Here is a 15,333-nt window from a genome sequence, read left to right as displayed (position 1 = left end):
ATAGCAATATCCTATGGGGATGAATTTATATTATTATCCAGTTATTCAACTTGCAAACAATAGTAACTGAAACCCTGCCTACTATGTAATTTGTAGGTCACATAGTAGGGGCTAGACATGCCAACATGAATGAAGTAAACTCCTATGCTCCATGCACTTACAAGCTAGGGAACTACTGCATTCAGAGTACAGAAAATGAACTGTTGCTCCAGAGCTCCCAACCAAGTAGAGAAGTGCAGTGTAGAAGCCACAAGGTTCTTAGGAGAAAAGTTAGTTTAGGCTCATGTGTCAATCAAGGTGAACCCTACTATGTTACAGTAACCAAATGATTCCCCAAACTTTTACCTCTCCCTCATGCTATGCATTTACCACTGATCAGCTGGGAGTTCTCCTTCTGTGTTATTATCATCCTCTCTCTAGAAATATTTGCTAGCAACCATAGGAGAGGGAAAAATAACTCTTGAAGGTCTCATATGGGCAAGACTTTCTGCATGTTATTACACCCAAAACTCATTGGCCAGAGGTGGTCACATGGCCCCATCCAACCACAAGGGCTCCAAAGTACAGTTTTACCATGTGACCAGACCTGGAATATTTAACGCTTGCATGTGCCCTTTTCCAAACTGGTAGCAGTATTTCTTAATTTTCTCTTTTTATTTTTAGTCTGATTTTTTTAGTTTAATCTTCGTTTTTATGTGAGCTATATATAACTATGTGTCTCTGAAGCCAGACTGCCTGAGTTCAAATCCGGGCTGTACTTTTACTTTTGCTGGCTGTGTGACCTTGAGCAAACTGCCTAAATGGCTCTGTGCTTCATTTCTCTCATCTCTAAAATGCAGATAATAATTATATATACCTCATTCATTCATTGTTTAAGGATTGAATGACTTCAGTAAGGCAGTTAAAACAGTTTTATTATTTTCTTAAAAGCAATTTCTTCCTTCTTCCATTTTTTTCCTCCCCAAAGATAACCTCTTAACCTTTAGCTAATTCTTTTAGTATTTTCCCCATATCTCTAAGTAACGTGCTCATATTTCTAATAATGTTTTTCAATTTTAGTCATTACCTCACTAAAGAAAGTAATGATGCATCTCTTTTTACCCCACCCCTCCCTTATTTGCATGCATAGTTCCTATCTTCTCAATCTCTTAATATATGTATATTGAATTTTAGTAAGATCAGTATTTACTGTTTACATCATAATGATAAATTATATGATTATTTTCCTTTCCTGGATAACTTTTTGTTTTCCCTGTAGTTAATAATAATTTATTGTGCATTTGCTTGTTTTTCTATATGGCTATAATAATTAATCCCCAAACTATTCTCAAATTAAATCAGTCTTCTCTCAATATAATCAGATGCTTTAGATGTTTCTATTGCATCTTCTTAAGGAAACATTAAGGGAGTCCTCTGTCCTGCTCCAGTCTAGACTGGTCACTTGTTGCCTAGTGTACAACTGTCACCCTTGGACTGCCTTTTTCTACCGTATTGAGGACTCTTCTTATCACTCTCCAATATTGGGTTCCTTCTTTCTGTATTGCATGGCGGAGCTTTCCCCCTAGCAGCATCCTGAAAGGGGGCTTGGGAACTAATTTTTGGAGAAATTGTGTATCTAAAGGTGTATTTATTCTACTTAACATTTATTCAAGGTTTTGGATGAGTATAGAATTCTTGGTTGAAATCCTTTTTTTCATATTTTGAAGGTATTGTTTCATTGTTTTCCAGCTTTCTGGACTAAGTCTGATGTCATTCTAATTCCAGAGGTTCTATATGAAACCTTTTTTTCCCCTCTCTGGAAGGTTTTAAGTTTTCTTTTGACTCCAGTGTTCTAAAATTTCACAGTGACGTACTAAGGCATCTGTTGTCTGTTATACTGGGCACCTGGAAAGTCCTTTCAACATGAAAAGTTATACCCTTCAATTGTGAGACATTTTCTTAAATTACTTCTTTAAGTATTTCTTTGCCTTCTTTTCGTCTCCTCTATCTTACTAGAACTCTTGTTATTCAGATTTTGGTTCTCCTACATTCGTCCTTTAATTTTCTTTTCTTTTTTTCTTCTACTTTCAGTCCTTACATCCTTTTGCCTTACTTTATTGGAGATTTCATCAGCTTTAATTGCTAAGCCTTGTATTGGGTTTCTCAGCTTTTGACAACATGTTTTTAATTGCCAATGCTCTCTTTTGTCCTCTGGTTCTTTTTATAGACTCTTACTCTCTTTATAAGGATGCAAGTCTTCTCTTACCTCTCAGAATATTAATGATAGGCTTTGTTTCATTTTATATTTTCTTTCCTCAGAATAATCTTTCTTTTCTCTAATTTGGTCTTTTGTTTACTAATTTTTGGCCTTTGTATTTCATGTTAGATGCTTTTCTCAACTGCCTGGTGATCCTTCAGTGAATGCTCAGATTTCAGAGAAGGGAAATCAATAGCCATTGGGAAGTTCTGAGCACATGGGTAGTGCTCTTTACTTACAGGATTCATTGTAGGGTGACCTGGCACCACCTTTCCATTGGGATATCCCCAGTGTCAGAATCTCTGGGTACGTTCTCTTAGGCTGGTCAAATTTTCCACAGAAATTTCTTCCAGTGTCCTGCTTGGAGGGTATAAGTTTGGATACCAGTGTTCTGAGAACCCAATAGGGAAATATTACGTATAAAAACTTATGCATAAATCTGCCCATTTGGGGTACACTGCCACCATCATCAGCACCCCATTTTCAACACTACCTAATGTCTCCCACTCCAGAGATGTCTGTTATTGTTGTTTTGGGTGTTTATTTGTCTGTTGATTTCCAGAGAACAACCCACTAGCTTTCTTCTAGAGTGGGGAAGAGGTATTCGTCCAGTCACGTAGTAGAGGAGGAGATCGAGAAGTCTAACTACTTTTTGAACAGGCTTCCACAAATCCTCCTTGTTTTTAGCTCACACTCACCCCTCACTTCCAGCAGTCCATGGAGACCATGGAGTGAATCAAATCACTTCTGAACTTTCTCCACTGCTGTCTTTGACTTCATCTGTCTCAAGTCTTAAATCTTTCTATCCATCTGCTTTCCAGCTACTGAAATTTACTTACTTTTGTCTCCTTTCCCGTCTCTCTGTCTTTAAAAATTTATGTTGTTTCCTTCTTTTCTTAATTTCTACTCTGCCTTTAGTGAGGTTTGGGGAAAGGGTAGTATGTAATGAATATGTTCACTCTTCCATATTTAACTGGAAATCCCAGCAGCATTATTTCCAAGCAGCCAAACTCACGTTCAAGTCAGAAAAAAGAATGATTTTGCTTTGTTCTGCAAGGAGTAACCATTACCAACATAAGCTTGAAACTGGCATGAATGCTTGTGTCAGTCAGCTCTTCCTATATAATCATAGCCAAAGACACACTGGCCCTCAGTCATGGGCCACCTGTCCAGGTTTCTATGCCTAACAGTAGTCATATGGACCATATTCTCATCTCCAGTGACATGTCTGTCAACAGTCTGGTGGTGATACCAACAACCTCATTTTCCCTTCATTGCCTAGAATATGAGAGTTAAAATCAGTGATTATGTAGTCCAGCTCCATGCAATATTATTTGCAAAGGCTGTTATAGGAAGTATAGGAAGTCTACTACCTCTATTAGGGCAAGCTCCATGTTATAAGCATAAGACCTGAACAGAAGCAATGAATTATTTGCTTACCATTGTAGCTGCAAAGCCTGATGCATAGTAGTGCCCCCAATCAATATTTGTCCAATTAATGAATGTCTGTTTTCCCAGGCACTGACTTTTTGAGCAATTCTTTTCACTTCTCAGCCTCAGTTTCTTCTTCCGAATAATGAGGATGATAATCATACCCATCCCTACACCCATTTTTGTAAACCAACATACACAATGGAGAAAAAAACTGTTCCAGAATGCTAGCAGTGGTTATACAGAAGTGATGAGATGGTATGGGTGGGGTTTTGCTCTTTTTTTTCTATTCTCCAGACTTTCTGTAATGTGCTTATATTAATTTTATAATGAAAAAAATTAACGGAATATGTAGACTTACAGGGAATACTTTACCAACACTGAGAATTGTATGAATATTAGAAGGCAATTGCGGGAGTAGGGAGAAGGGTAAAGGAGCTGATTCCATGTCTTTTTATCCTACCTTAAAATACATCAAAAATTTCAAAGCAAAGAGTATCAACAGAACACCTAGGTGATCTCCTCTGCAGTTATAAAGACTACTTATCTCCAGCATTTTTGAGGAGTTGTTCATTGAGTTAACCACTGGCATCTCAAGATACCAGAGCTTCTTCTTTTCTCTTTTTTTTTTTTTGATACTGAGTCTCGCTCTGTCACCCAGGCTGGAGAGTACTGGCACAATCTCGGCTCACGGCAACCTCTGCCTCCCGGGTTCAAGCAATTCTCCTGCCTCAGCCTCCCGAGTAGCTGGGATTACAGGCACGCGCCACCACGTCCCGCTAATTTTTGTATTTTTGGTAGAGACAGGGTTTCACCATGTTGGTCAAGCTGGTCTTGAACTCCTGACCTCATGATCCACCCCCCGCTCGGCCTCCCAAAGTGCTGGGATTACCAGCGAGAGCCACTGTGCCCGGCTACAAGAGCTTCTTATAGGCATGAATGAGCAGAATCCCTACATGAACCTGAGGATAAGTGACACTAAAGGGATGGGGGAGGGGAAGGCAGGAAGGTAGGAAAACAGAATTGGGAGTGTTGATCTGCCCAGTGGAATTTATACTGTATTTTTTAAAATACATTCCAGAAAGTACAAAATTACAAACCACAGGCCGCAAGCAGTCAGTCTCAAGGAGCCTGAAACACCTGTTCCATTCCTCAAACAAGTTTGTGAAGACCTTAAAACGGTGGGTTCTATGTAGTTTTTTCAGGAAATCTTAACTTTTCAAGAATGCGCTGGTTTTGGTTCTGAGTGGAAACTTGGTAGAAATTTCTTTTTTGTGTTCAAAACAATAAAGTTCACTTTTCTCCTGAGAATTTGTGCAAGACAGTAATTTTCTCTCTTTTGAGTTGTAACTAGTGAACTTGTGATACTTAGCAGGAATATGTTCCTAGGTATATTTTAAATTCATCTTTTATCACGTCCAAAAACAATATTTTTCCAAGATGGTTGAGGACAATGCTTTTATTTTCCTTTTTCTTTTTAGGGGACTCTACATAGCTGTTATATTTTATTACAAAGACAATATCTTAGTCACCAATGAAGATCAAGTACCAATTGTTGAAATAGATGACTCTCACACCAGTTCTATTACACAAGATTTTCTGTGGTTCACGAAGGTATGCTAAGTTCTGATTTCATTTTTCCCTACTTTGTACCAATGTTACTGCACAAAAATCTCTGAAACATTAGTTGAGGGGTCTCCAGCGATCAAAGTTTTGGGGTAGAAATAAAGTATCTCAAAGGTCCTTTTCAGCCCTAGTATGCCCTGTGTCATTTTAAAAAGCACCAAAGTAACATGTGCACTACATTTTCAAAGCAAAGAGGCTTGCATCCTGTCACAATGTGTCTCCACTGTTCTGAGTTATGGGATCATTTGGCAAAGACTAAAATGTGGATCTGACCGTTTCATTAGCATTCAGATCTTTTTCCAATTGGACAGAGATCAAAAAGTTGTTTCGTGTGTGTCTGAAAATGGACTGGAGAATAAACATCAGGGATCAGATTTCTTTCTCCCTGCTTTGCTTTGATGCCACAACCTAAATCATGTACTGGCTTGGACGATGACATGACTGCATGCCTTCTTTTGCAGCTGTCTTGTATGTGGGAAGATATAAGATGGCTGAGGCAAAGTGTACCAATATCCTCATCCTCATCCACAGTGCTGCAAACTCGGCAGAAGATGCTTGCAGCAACAGCACAGCTACAGGTAAGGGACCAGGTTTCAACCCAGGCCCCCAAGGAAAATATTTTTAATGTAGAAAATTCAGTTACCAGTCCTACCTAGAAAGGAAAAGGATGGGCTCCCTTCTCTTTCAGACCCCTAAGAATATGAAGTTCTCTTGAGCAGCTGGAGCTGCGTACCTGTAGGTATGCAGGTTTCGTGTAGGAAACCTGTACCTTTAGCAATCTCCTCCAAGTGAGTCTCTCTTGAACAGTGTATAGGAGTAACTCATTAAACAAGGAGTAAGGAGACTTGAGTTCTAGATTTGATATTAATCAGCCAACTCAGTTCTCCTCTCTGGGCCCCAGTTTCATCACTTGCAAAATAAGAGAAGTTTAATGAGATCACTTGAAGGACTGTTGCGGCTCTGGCGTCCTATGCATTAATGAGCATATGAAGATGGAAAAAAGAGATGAGCAGCTATTTTGAGCAGTTTCTTGGTGTGATGATTTTGGTAAAGCATAGACATTTTTGCTTACTTATAAAAAAACAAACAAATAGAAAACAACGCTTAAAAGATTATCTTTAAGCCTGAATTTATTTATCCTTCCATATTCTCAGTCACATCAGATCAAGTCCCCAATCTTTGTAGTTTACAGAGCTCCTCCTAGAAGTAGCATTAAATTCTAACCAAGATTTTCTGGGTTTTCCTCTTACTGTTTTCTGGTATTAAGTGAATTTGTGAATCTTAGCACAGAAAAAAAATATCTGCTACATGGGATTGGGGCCATTAAGAGATCACTGAGCCTTTATCAGTAACGGGTATGTACCTGCAAATCTGCAGTTACATCAACCCCAGAAATATGCATAACAGGAATCTATGTAAGCTGTGTTTGGCCAGACCATGTAAGTCACAGCATAAAAATAGGGTTATAATAAAAAAAAATTTATATGGCTTTGCCCCCCACCTGCAACTATAGGAATGTCATTTCTTAAACTCTCACAATAATAATTCAACTTCCTGCAATATTTTGTTGATATTACAATTAATTCAGAAATGCAAATTTTGCTCCTCTGTGATATATTCCATTACACAGGTAGCTTGCTGCTTTGTATGCTCAGTGAGATTTTAGCAAACAGCTGTTCATTTCAACTCACTCGGTTTTTTTTGGGGGGGGTTGGGGGTGGTGGTGGGATGGAATCTCTCTCTGTCACCCAGGCTGGAGTGCAGTGGCGTGATCTCGGCTCACTGCAACCTCTGCCTCCTGGGTTGAAGCAATTCTCCTGCCCCAGCCTCCCGAGTAGCTAGGATTACAGGCACCCACCACCACACCCTGCTAATTTTTGTATTTTTACCAGAGACAGGGTTTTACCATGTGGGCCAGGCTGGTCTCGAACTCCTGACCTCAAGTGATCCACCTGCCTCAGCCTCCCAAAGTGCTGGGAGTACAGGCATGAGCCACTGTGCCTGGCCTCAACTCACTCTTGATTGCATAATCTTCTCTTCCAACTCAAGAAGCAGTTCTTGGAGCAGGCCATGATGACTGTGCTGAATTCAAAGTGCCTCGTCCTTTCATCACTGACCCACTTGAGTTGGACCATGCCACTGCACCTCATACTACTCTTTCTTTAGGATAAAACACATTCCTGAGAGGCTCAGACTCCTTAGTGGACCCTCCCATCATCCTACCATACAGCCTAGACATGCCTGGTTCACAGACTGAAAAACCTTAGAATTTCAAGGGGGGCTCTTTATTATGTGTTTATTGGAAATTTCTTAGAACTTTCATCTGATATCAGCAATATGAGAAGGATCAGACTGTTACAAGTCAGTGCAGTCAGATGCTGAGTGATGCAATGATGGCCAGTGTGACTCTACTCAACTACTCCCATTACAGTACTTTTGGACTTCTTCAGCTTCCAAATCTATAGACCTCACCACTTTTCATAATGCATCAGCCCACTTCTGAAGTCATTTCCTTCCTTGACCAGCTTAGATTCCTTTAGCCCATCTTAATCACTTCCTTGAAAATATTCCATTTTCCCCTTCATATTATTTATTTGGAAAAATCCCACGCCTAAATGAATCTAACATGTCTAAAGTAGTTACACATTGCCACATAAAATAAAAAATCACAAAAAAGGGCTGACTGGTTTTATGTTAAATTCATGACTACAATTCTCACACGTAATGTTACCTAGTGGTCCAATTTCCTTTCTCTACTAAATTTGCTTTCTCACACTGTAAAGCAACTATCTTAAAACCTTCTCCCCAGCACTTTGGGAGGCTGGCAGGTGGATCACTTGAGCTTAGGAGTTTCAGACCAGCTGGGCAACACGGGAAAACCCCATCTCTACCAAAAATACAAAAATTAGCTGGATGTTGTGATGCACATCTGCAGTGCTGTCTACTCAGGAGGCTGACATGCGAGGATCACTTGAGCCTGGGAGGCGGAGGTTGCAGTGAGCTGAGATTGTGCCTCTGCACTCCAACCTGGGTGAAAGAGTAAGACCCTGTCTAAAAAAAAATAAAATAAAATAAAATAAAACCTTCTTCATTCTCCCACATCCCTTCTCCTTCCCCACACTCTCCTTCACATCTCAGGTGATGATTTCACTGTATAATTCATCAAAGAAAAAAAATGGAAATTAATGATTTATTCTGCCAAATGTATAAACCTCCTTGAACAGACTGAACCTTCTTTTTTTTCTTTTTATTTCAGAAGATAAATTCTCACGTTTCTTATCAGAAGTTCATTCCTCCACATGTGCTCTGGGTCCCATCTCTTCCCTCTCATTTTTATTTTAAAATACTCAAGTCTTTCCAGTTAAATCTCCCCCTAAATTCCTCCCATAGCCCCACATGCCCCTTCAGCTACCAAACTATTCTCTTCCTTACACCCAAACTTCTTGGAAGAGTTACCTACTTCCTCTTTCTCCACTGCCATCTCCATTTCCTACCAGTTCTCAACCCTGTCTCTGACTTTTGCTACCACGATGCATACAAAACTGCTCTTTAAGGGCACCAGAAATCAGAGGCAGATGATGCTGCCAAAGCTGGAGCTTCAGGACCCCTCACTTGCATGAGCTATGAGCACGGGGCCCCTGTGAGTGTGGGACCCACAGTGTTTTAGGGAAGGGAAGCTGGATTGCAGTCAGGAAGCATTTCTCGCAAACTGCCTAAGAAATTTCAGGGGAAAAGGGGACCCAAAATTCCAAACACTCTAGTATTTGCTGGAGAGAAGGAAATTTCTTTTATCCTTCTAGATAAAGATTCACTTTTACACCTAGTCTTGTTTTTGTAATTTTGTATTCTCTGTCTTAAAGAGTGCCTCAAAATTGTATGGTTCAGGCCCCCACAAAACCTGGATCTAGTCATGCCAATGACTTCAGTTTCAGTAAGCAACATTTTATACACTTGGTTCCATACTCCTTTTGTAGATTGGCATATCCCTTGGCTTCCACAATTTCACACTCTTCCGATTTTCTTCCAACTTGCTGGTCTTTCTCTGTATCCTTTGCTAGTTTTCAGGCTGTTTCCTTTGCTTAGAATCCCCTTCTTTCCTCACTTTGCCTTACTAATTCCTATATATCCTCCAGGTCTCAGCTTAATTTTTATACTTCCTTAAAGAGCCTTTCTCTGATCCCTTGATTAAGTGAATCACTCTCGTAGCACCTTGTATTCTTCATTCAGGAAAGTGATCAGAATCCCAGAGTTTATTATTTGTATTATTATCTGTTTAGTGACCCACTTGGATTGTGAGTTCCTCAGTTCAGGGAATGTGTCTGTCTTGGCTACCACTATATCCCCAATGCCTGGAATGTGGTAGACACTCAGTAAGTACAGGTTGGATAAATAAATATATCTGTCAATCCAAACCCATGTACCCCAGTGATCACACTTGAGGGAAACTTTATCTAGCCAAAGGGAAAAGGGATCACAGAAATGTCTTGTAGCATAGTTACCACCTGGATGGAGAGCTCTCTGGTCCTGCACCATGACCGGAGAGCCTCATAGTCTTCAATAAATGGTCACCTTCACAGTGCCCCCATCAAGGCCTGAGTGCTGTATGTACGCCCTTCTCTCCAAGTTTCTGTATGCCTAGTTCAATGATAAAGTTGCTTTCATCACTTTTTTTGGTAGGACCTATTGCCCAAACTATTTACTAGTCTGTACAATGAAGATATCTGGAAATACTGAAGGCACCTTTTGTTGGGGAGGGAGGTAAGAGCGGTGGAAGGGAGGCGTAAATTATAGAAAAACTTCTGAAGGGAAAGAAAAAGAAATTTGAGGATTGACACATAGTTAATATGTTAGATCACTCTACTAATTTAAAATATTTTACAATGTGGCCAGGCGCGGTGGCTCACACTTGTAATCCCAGCATTTTGGGAGGCCAAGGCGGGTGGATCACCTGTGGTCGGGAGTTCGAGACCAGCCTGACCAACATGGACAAACCCCATCTCTACTAAAAATACAAAATTAGCTGGGCGTGGTGGCACATGCCTGTAATCCCTGCTACTCGGGAGGCTAATGCACGGAGAATCGCTTGAACTCAGGAGGCGGAGGTTGTGGTGAGCCGAGATCACACCATTGCACTCCAGCCTGGGCAACAGGAGTGAAACTCTGTCTCACAAAACAATAAAATAAAATAACAATGTTCTGAGGAAAGTAAAAATGCATTATACATAGTTTGATTGGCATCAACCGTAAATAAATTCTATTGATTTTCCTCTGGTGCATCTCATTTAACTCTCCTCTCCTTTCCAGTTTTGTATACTATTGCCTGATTACTCCAATTTGGTCAAAAGCCTCCAAAGTCATCCCTCTGCCACCAGTCTTGACAGCCTCCAATCCACTTTCCATACTTTGGCCAGAATACCCAATCTAAAAGATTCTGACCAAGGCATTCTCTGACTTAGACTCCTCCAGTTGTGGATCAGACATTTTATCACGGCTCACAAAGGCCTCAATCATGATCCTTCTCCCCCTCATCTGCACTCATAGTCACTGGGCTTAGTCACTGTGTCCAAGTCAGGGGACCTACCTTCATCACAGTGCATTTCAAGCACTGTGCAATTTGCACCTTGTTTTCTGGGTTTCTGCTCTCTAGTGAGCTCCTTTAATATATAATAGTAAATAGTAACCGTGAAGTGACTACTTTCATTTATTTAACAGACTAGGTGCCAGGCACTGTGTTGAGTGCTTTACAAACTTTACTGTCATTTAATCTTTGCCACAACCTAATAAGAAAGTACTATTATGGTATTCTTTTAACAGATCGTAACACTAGGGCCTAGAAATGCTCATTTGTGCCCAAGGTTACATAGATAGGAAGTGGCAGATTCTAGATTCAAATCCAGATTTATTTAACTCGAAAGCCTGCATCCTTTACAGTACTTCATCCTCTTACTGTGTAGTAATTTACAAAAAAAGCAGACACAATTTTAAAGAGAAAAAATTGTTCATATTATAGTAAAAAAGAAAAAGAAGTCTATTCTTAATTAAAATTACCTAGGCCAGAGGAGAGAGAAGTATGTCAGCATTTGGGAAAAAAAATTAAGATGAGAAATCCTGTAAGTGACCAAAAGCCCACATTGTTTTTCTTTCTCTTAGGAAAATGTCAGAGGGCCCAAAGAGGGAGAAGTGTACATTGCTCTTACATTGAAAGGTGTCTAAACTACTTATCCCACCAAAACAGTAAAAATCTGACACTGCAGATTGTGCTAAACTTTCCTCCTCCATAGCTTTTAGAAATGAGTGTTAGTGAGTAAGAGCTAAGTAACAATATATGAATACTGTGTTCTTTACATTTGTTAAGGGGAAAAAAGATTTTCCCAAAATTTTGCTTTTCTTTTTCAGGCCTCCTTATCCCAACTCTGGACTTCCTTCACCTTCCCATGTCCACGTCACCCCAAACTGAATAAAGACCTCTAAATATTGTGCCTCTGCCTAGGGCTTATTGACAGCCCTGTGATTTGTCCTGGTTATAACCTAGATGCATTCCTGTTAGCCATCAGGTGGCTCTTGTAGGATCATCAGGAGCCCCAGATCACCTAACCTTGATTATGACAGGTATTAACGTGGTCTATTTTTCCTTTAGGCCCTAAAGAACCTTGAATTCTCCCTCATGGAAGATGGTTGCAATTTATTTTCACAATAATATTCTACTTTTAAATTGGGCTCTCCCCAAAGCTAGCTATCCAACCTAATTTGATGTCAATAAAAAATTTCAAGAAGACTTATAGTGCTTTCTTATTCAACGCCTTAGAAAACCTATCTACAGCTGATAGTGAACCACTGATAATAACTTTGTTTAAGTGAAAAGACCACTGTAGTCAATGTCTACCCATCAGCTTTGGTCCAAAGTGAATCACATTTTCCGGCATCTTAATGATAATACAATATGTTAATTAAGTCAACAAAAAGTGGCTGAGTCCTTTCCATGTGGCAGGCACTGTGCAAGGGACACAGAGACACAAAGATGAAACAACTATGAATTCATAATGTGAACTCATACACCAATACATGCAGTAAAGCCAGAGACATGCTAAGATGGAAGTCTGTACAGGAAACAGTAAGGGACAAAAGAAGGATGGTGAAGTCTACCTTAGAGAGTTGGAAAAGTCTTCCCAGAGGAGGTGAAATCTGGGATGGGTCTTGAAAAGGAGTAGATGTAAGCCTGGGTGGGATTCCAATCAAAGCAGCAAAGAAAGCCCCCACCCTACATTGCACCAAGTTTGAGGGTTTACAAAATACTTTTTCATGAGTTGCTTGATTTAATCCCTCAAACACTCACTGAGGTAAGGATTAGCATAACAGCTGTCTGAGCTGTAAAGACTCTTACTTTTAGATGATGATACTCAGGACCAGAGAGGGTAATTTTTCAGAAGTCCAACAGTTAATAAATGGTAGCCAACCCTGAAATTCAATACCAAATATAAGTAAAGGCTTAATAGCAATGGTAGGCTGGAGCCAACTTGTACTGGCCCGAGAGAGCCAGCTGTTAAATATTCAGGGATTTTGAAAGCCTGTTGTCAAACTCTGGGTAGTTTGAAATCCCACTACAGCAAGAGTATTTACACCACAGAAACCGGCGTGTGCTACAAATCAGGGCTTTCTTTTCTTTTCTTCCTTTTTTTTCCTTTTTGGCTAGCCAGTTTACCAGCATCACACTGCTTATTAGTATCCCACAGGGCTGGACTAAAAGCCACACCCACTTCTCTATGATTTAGAAGTCAAATATTGGAAAGAAAAAATATGACTGAGTGATTAGGCCGTTGCAAAAAAATCATAATCTTGCCAAATGAATTTTTATGTCAAAAATTATTTATGAAATGCCTTATTTGTCCTATGTCTGGTCTTTGTAAGGAAGAAGATAAGATTTCGGCCGCAGTCCCTACCTGTGAGGGAAAATTCCAGGGTTTTCATAGGTGTAGATATGGACTTCTTGGCTCATTCATTTTTAGGTCATCCTTGTCACTTTTACAAATCCCAGTTCTATTTCTGTATTCATGCTAACAGGGCATCTCACCACCTCTTATGTGAGCTCACAAAAGTAACAGCTAGGAGCTCTAGGATGATTTATAATGTTTAGAAATCATAGATATTTAAAGCTAGAGGGGATTTTATCCTATTCATCCAGTGTTCTAGGTTAGAAATATTCAAACCCTGCATATTTGTAAAACTCCTGTTTATTTTAGGAATAACTACCTGAGCCCCTCCATATTGAGTGTGGCATCTTTCCCTTCCTACCTTCCTAAAAGTATTGTCTGCCTCAGTTGACCCAGTTTATAAGCAATTTTAACAGATTTTTAAATAAACAGAAGCCCCTGAAATGCAGATAAGTCAAACCAGGCCAATTTCCCAATTAAAGTATCTTGAAGGGAATGTGCAGTCATTTGGGGACCTGTACAATGTGCTACATTGTCAATTCACTTCTTCATTTTAAACAACCCCACCTCATACCAGCTTACTGCAGATCTCCTGAGAACTCCACAGAAGCATACTTTAAATATCAGACATTTTTCTTTAAAACATCTGGGATTCTCTTCAAGTGCTGGTAACTGAGGTTTATGTACTGGTGTGCCTATGTGGGTAAGAAATATTTACAGATACTGAATTTGCTTTTTTAAAAAAACATAATTTTTATACATCTTGCTGTAATCTTTGCAGGCTCTGCAATCTTTACAAATGTCTTTGTAAAGACCTTTGAGCTTCTGTGAAGTACATTTCTATGATGCCATATAGTCTAGGTTTAAGTGCAAAAAAAAAGAGAGCAAACAGCTTCTCAGAAATCAGATAATTATTCACGGTGTCTTTTGTTGCTGTTGTGTTGCTTTGTTAGCATAATACCCTCTATGCTACCAGTAATCCATTTGTTTCCAGAATTTACTTGGGACACACAACTTGGGAAGAGTTTACTATGAGCCCATTAAAGATCGACATGGAAACATACTCATAGTCACCATCAGGGAGGTGGAGATGCTTTACTCATTTTTTAATGGCAAATGGATGCAGATCTCAAAGCTGCAAAGCCAGAGAAAGTCTCTATCAACACCTGAGGAGCCAACAGCTTTAGACATTTTACTGATAACCATCCAGGTACGTAGTTTTTTTCTTAATTCCCTGGTATACTTAAGGTTCCAAACCCAGTTATTGAAGGTCTAGTGAAATATTTATTGCAAGAGCCATTTACATATGCAGTGATGGAGTGGAGGGGGTCCAGAGATATGTTGTTGCAAATGCAGAAGCTTATTTTTTATTTATCACTCCCTAGATCTGGAATTCATTCATACAAATAGTGGGCACCCAATAAAGCATTTTCATGCCCTGGCCAATGAGCCAGTAAGAAACATTGAGGCCAGGCGCAGTGGCTCATGCCTGTAATCCCAACACTTTGAGACCAAGGTGGGTAGATCACTTGAGGTCAGGAGTTCAAGACCAGCCTGGCCAACATGGTGAAACCCCATCTCTACTAAAAATACAAAATAAATACATAAATAAATAGCTAGATATGGTGGCACACACTTATAATCTCAGCTGCTTGGGAGGCTGAGGCAGAAGAATTGCTTGAACCTGGGAGGCAGGTTGCAATGAGTCAAGATCGTGCGACTGCCCTCCAGCCTGGGCAACAGAGTAAGACTCCATCTCAAAAAGAAAAGAAAAGAAACATTGAGACAAATAATTGAGTAGGGGATAGGGAATCTCTAGATAGTATAATCAAAACGTTAAACCAATATCTGAATGAACTGTAATAACAATACATTTCTAAATTGTATATATATGTGTGCATGTGTGTGTATTTGTGTGTGTGTACATGGGTGTGTATGTACAAAAACACTCTCACACATATTTACTTCTGCATGTTCCTTACAATACTCCTTTGGGACAGACAGGCATGATTAAGTCCATTTTAGGAATGAAACAACTAGAGGCCTGGTGCGGTGGCTCACACCTGTAATCCTAGCACTTTGGGAGGCCAAGGCAGGCAGGTCACCTGAGGT

At 39.8% G+C, this 15,333-nt stretch overlaps 1 protein-coding gene across 5 annotated transcripts in view; it reads left to right on the top strand.

Annotated features, from left to right (window-relative positions):
* ANKFN1 (ankyrin repeat and fibronectin type III domain containing 1) overlaps positions 1-15,333 on the top strand; it is a 350,740-nt gene that overhangs the window by 291,142 nt on the left and 44,265 nt on the right. For all 5 annotated transcript variants that reach the window (XM_054535672.2, XM_054535674.2, XM_024235192.3 and 2 more), the window contains 4 exons: positions 4,749-4,848; positions 5,149-5,281; positions 5,755-5,871; positions 14,216-14,431. In XM_054535672.2, coding sequence (XP_054391647.1) covers positions 4,749-4,848; positions 5,149-5,281; positions 5,755-5,871; positions 14,216-14,431 — 566 coding nt within the window. The remainder of the gene's footprint in view (positions 1-4,748; positions 4,849-5,148; positions 5,282-5,754; positions 5,872-14,215; positions 14,432-15,333) is intronic.

Source organism: Pongo abelii, chromosome 19 (genome assembly GCF_028885655.2).
Source record: "Pongo abelii isolate AG06213 chromosome 19, NHGRI_mPonAbe1-v2.0_pri, whole genome shotgun sequence".
Taxonomy (NCBI): domain Eukaryota; kingdom Metazoa; phylum Chordata; class Mammalia; order Primates; family Hominidae; genus Pongo; species Pongo abelii.
Note: the sequence above shows the minus strand (reverse complement) of the source record. Positions and strands in the feature narration are given on the sequence as shown.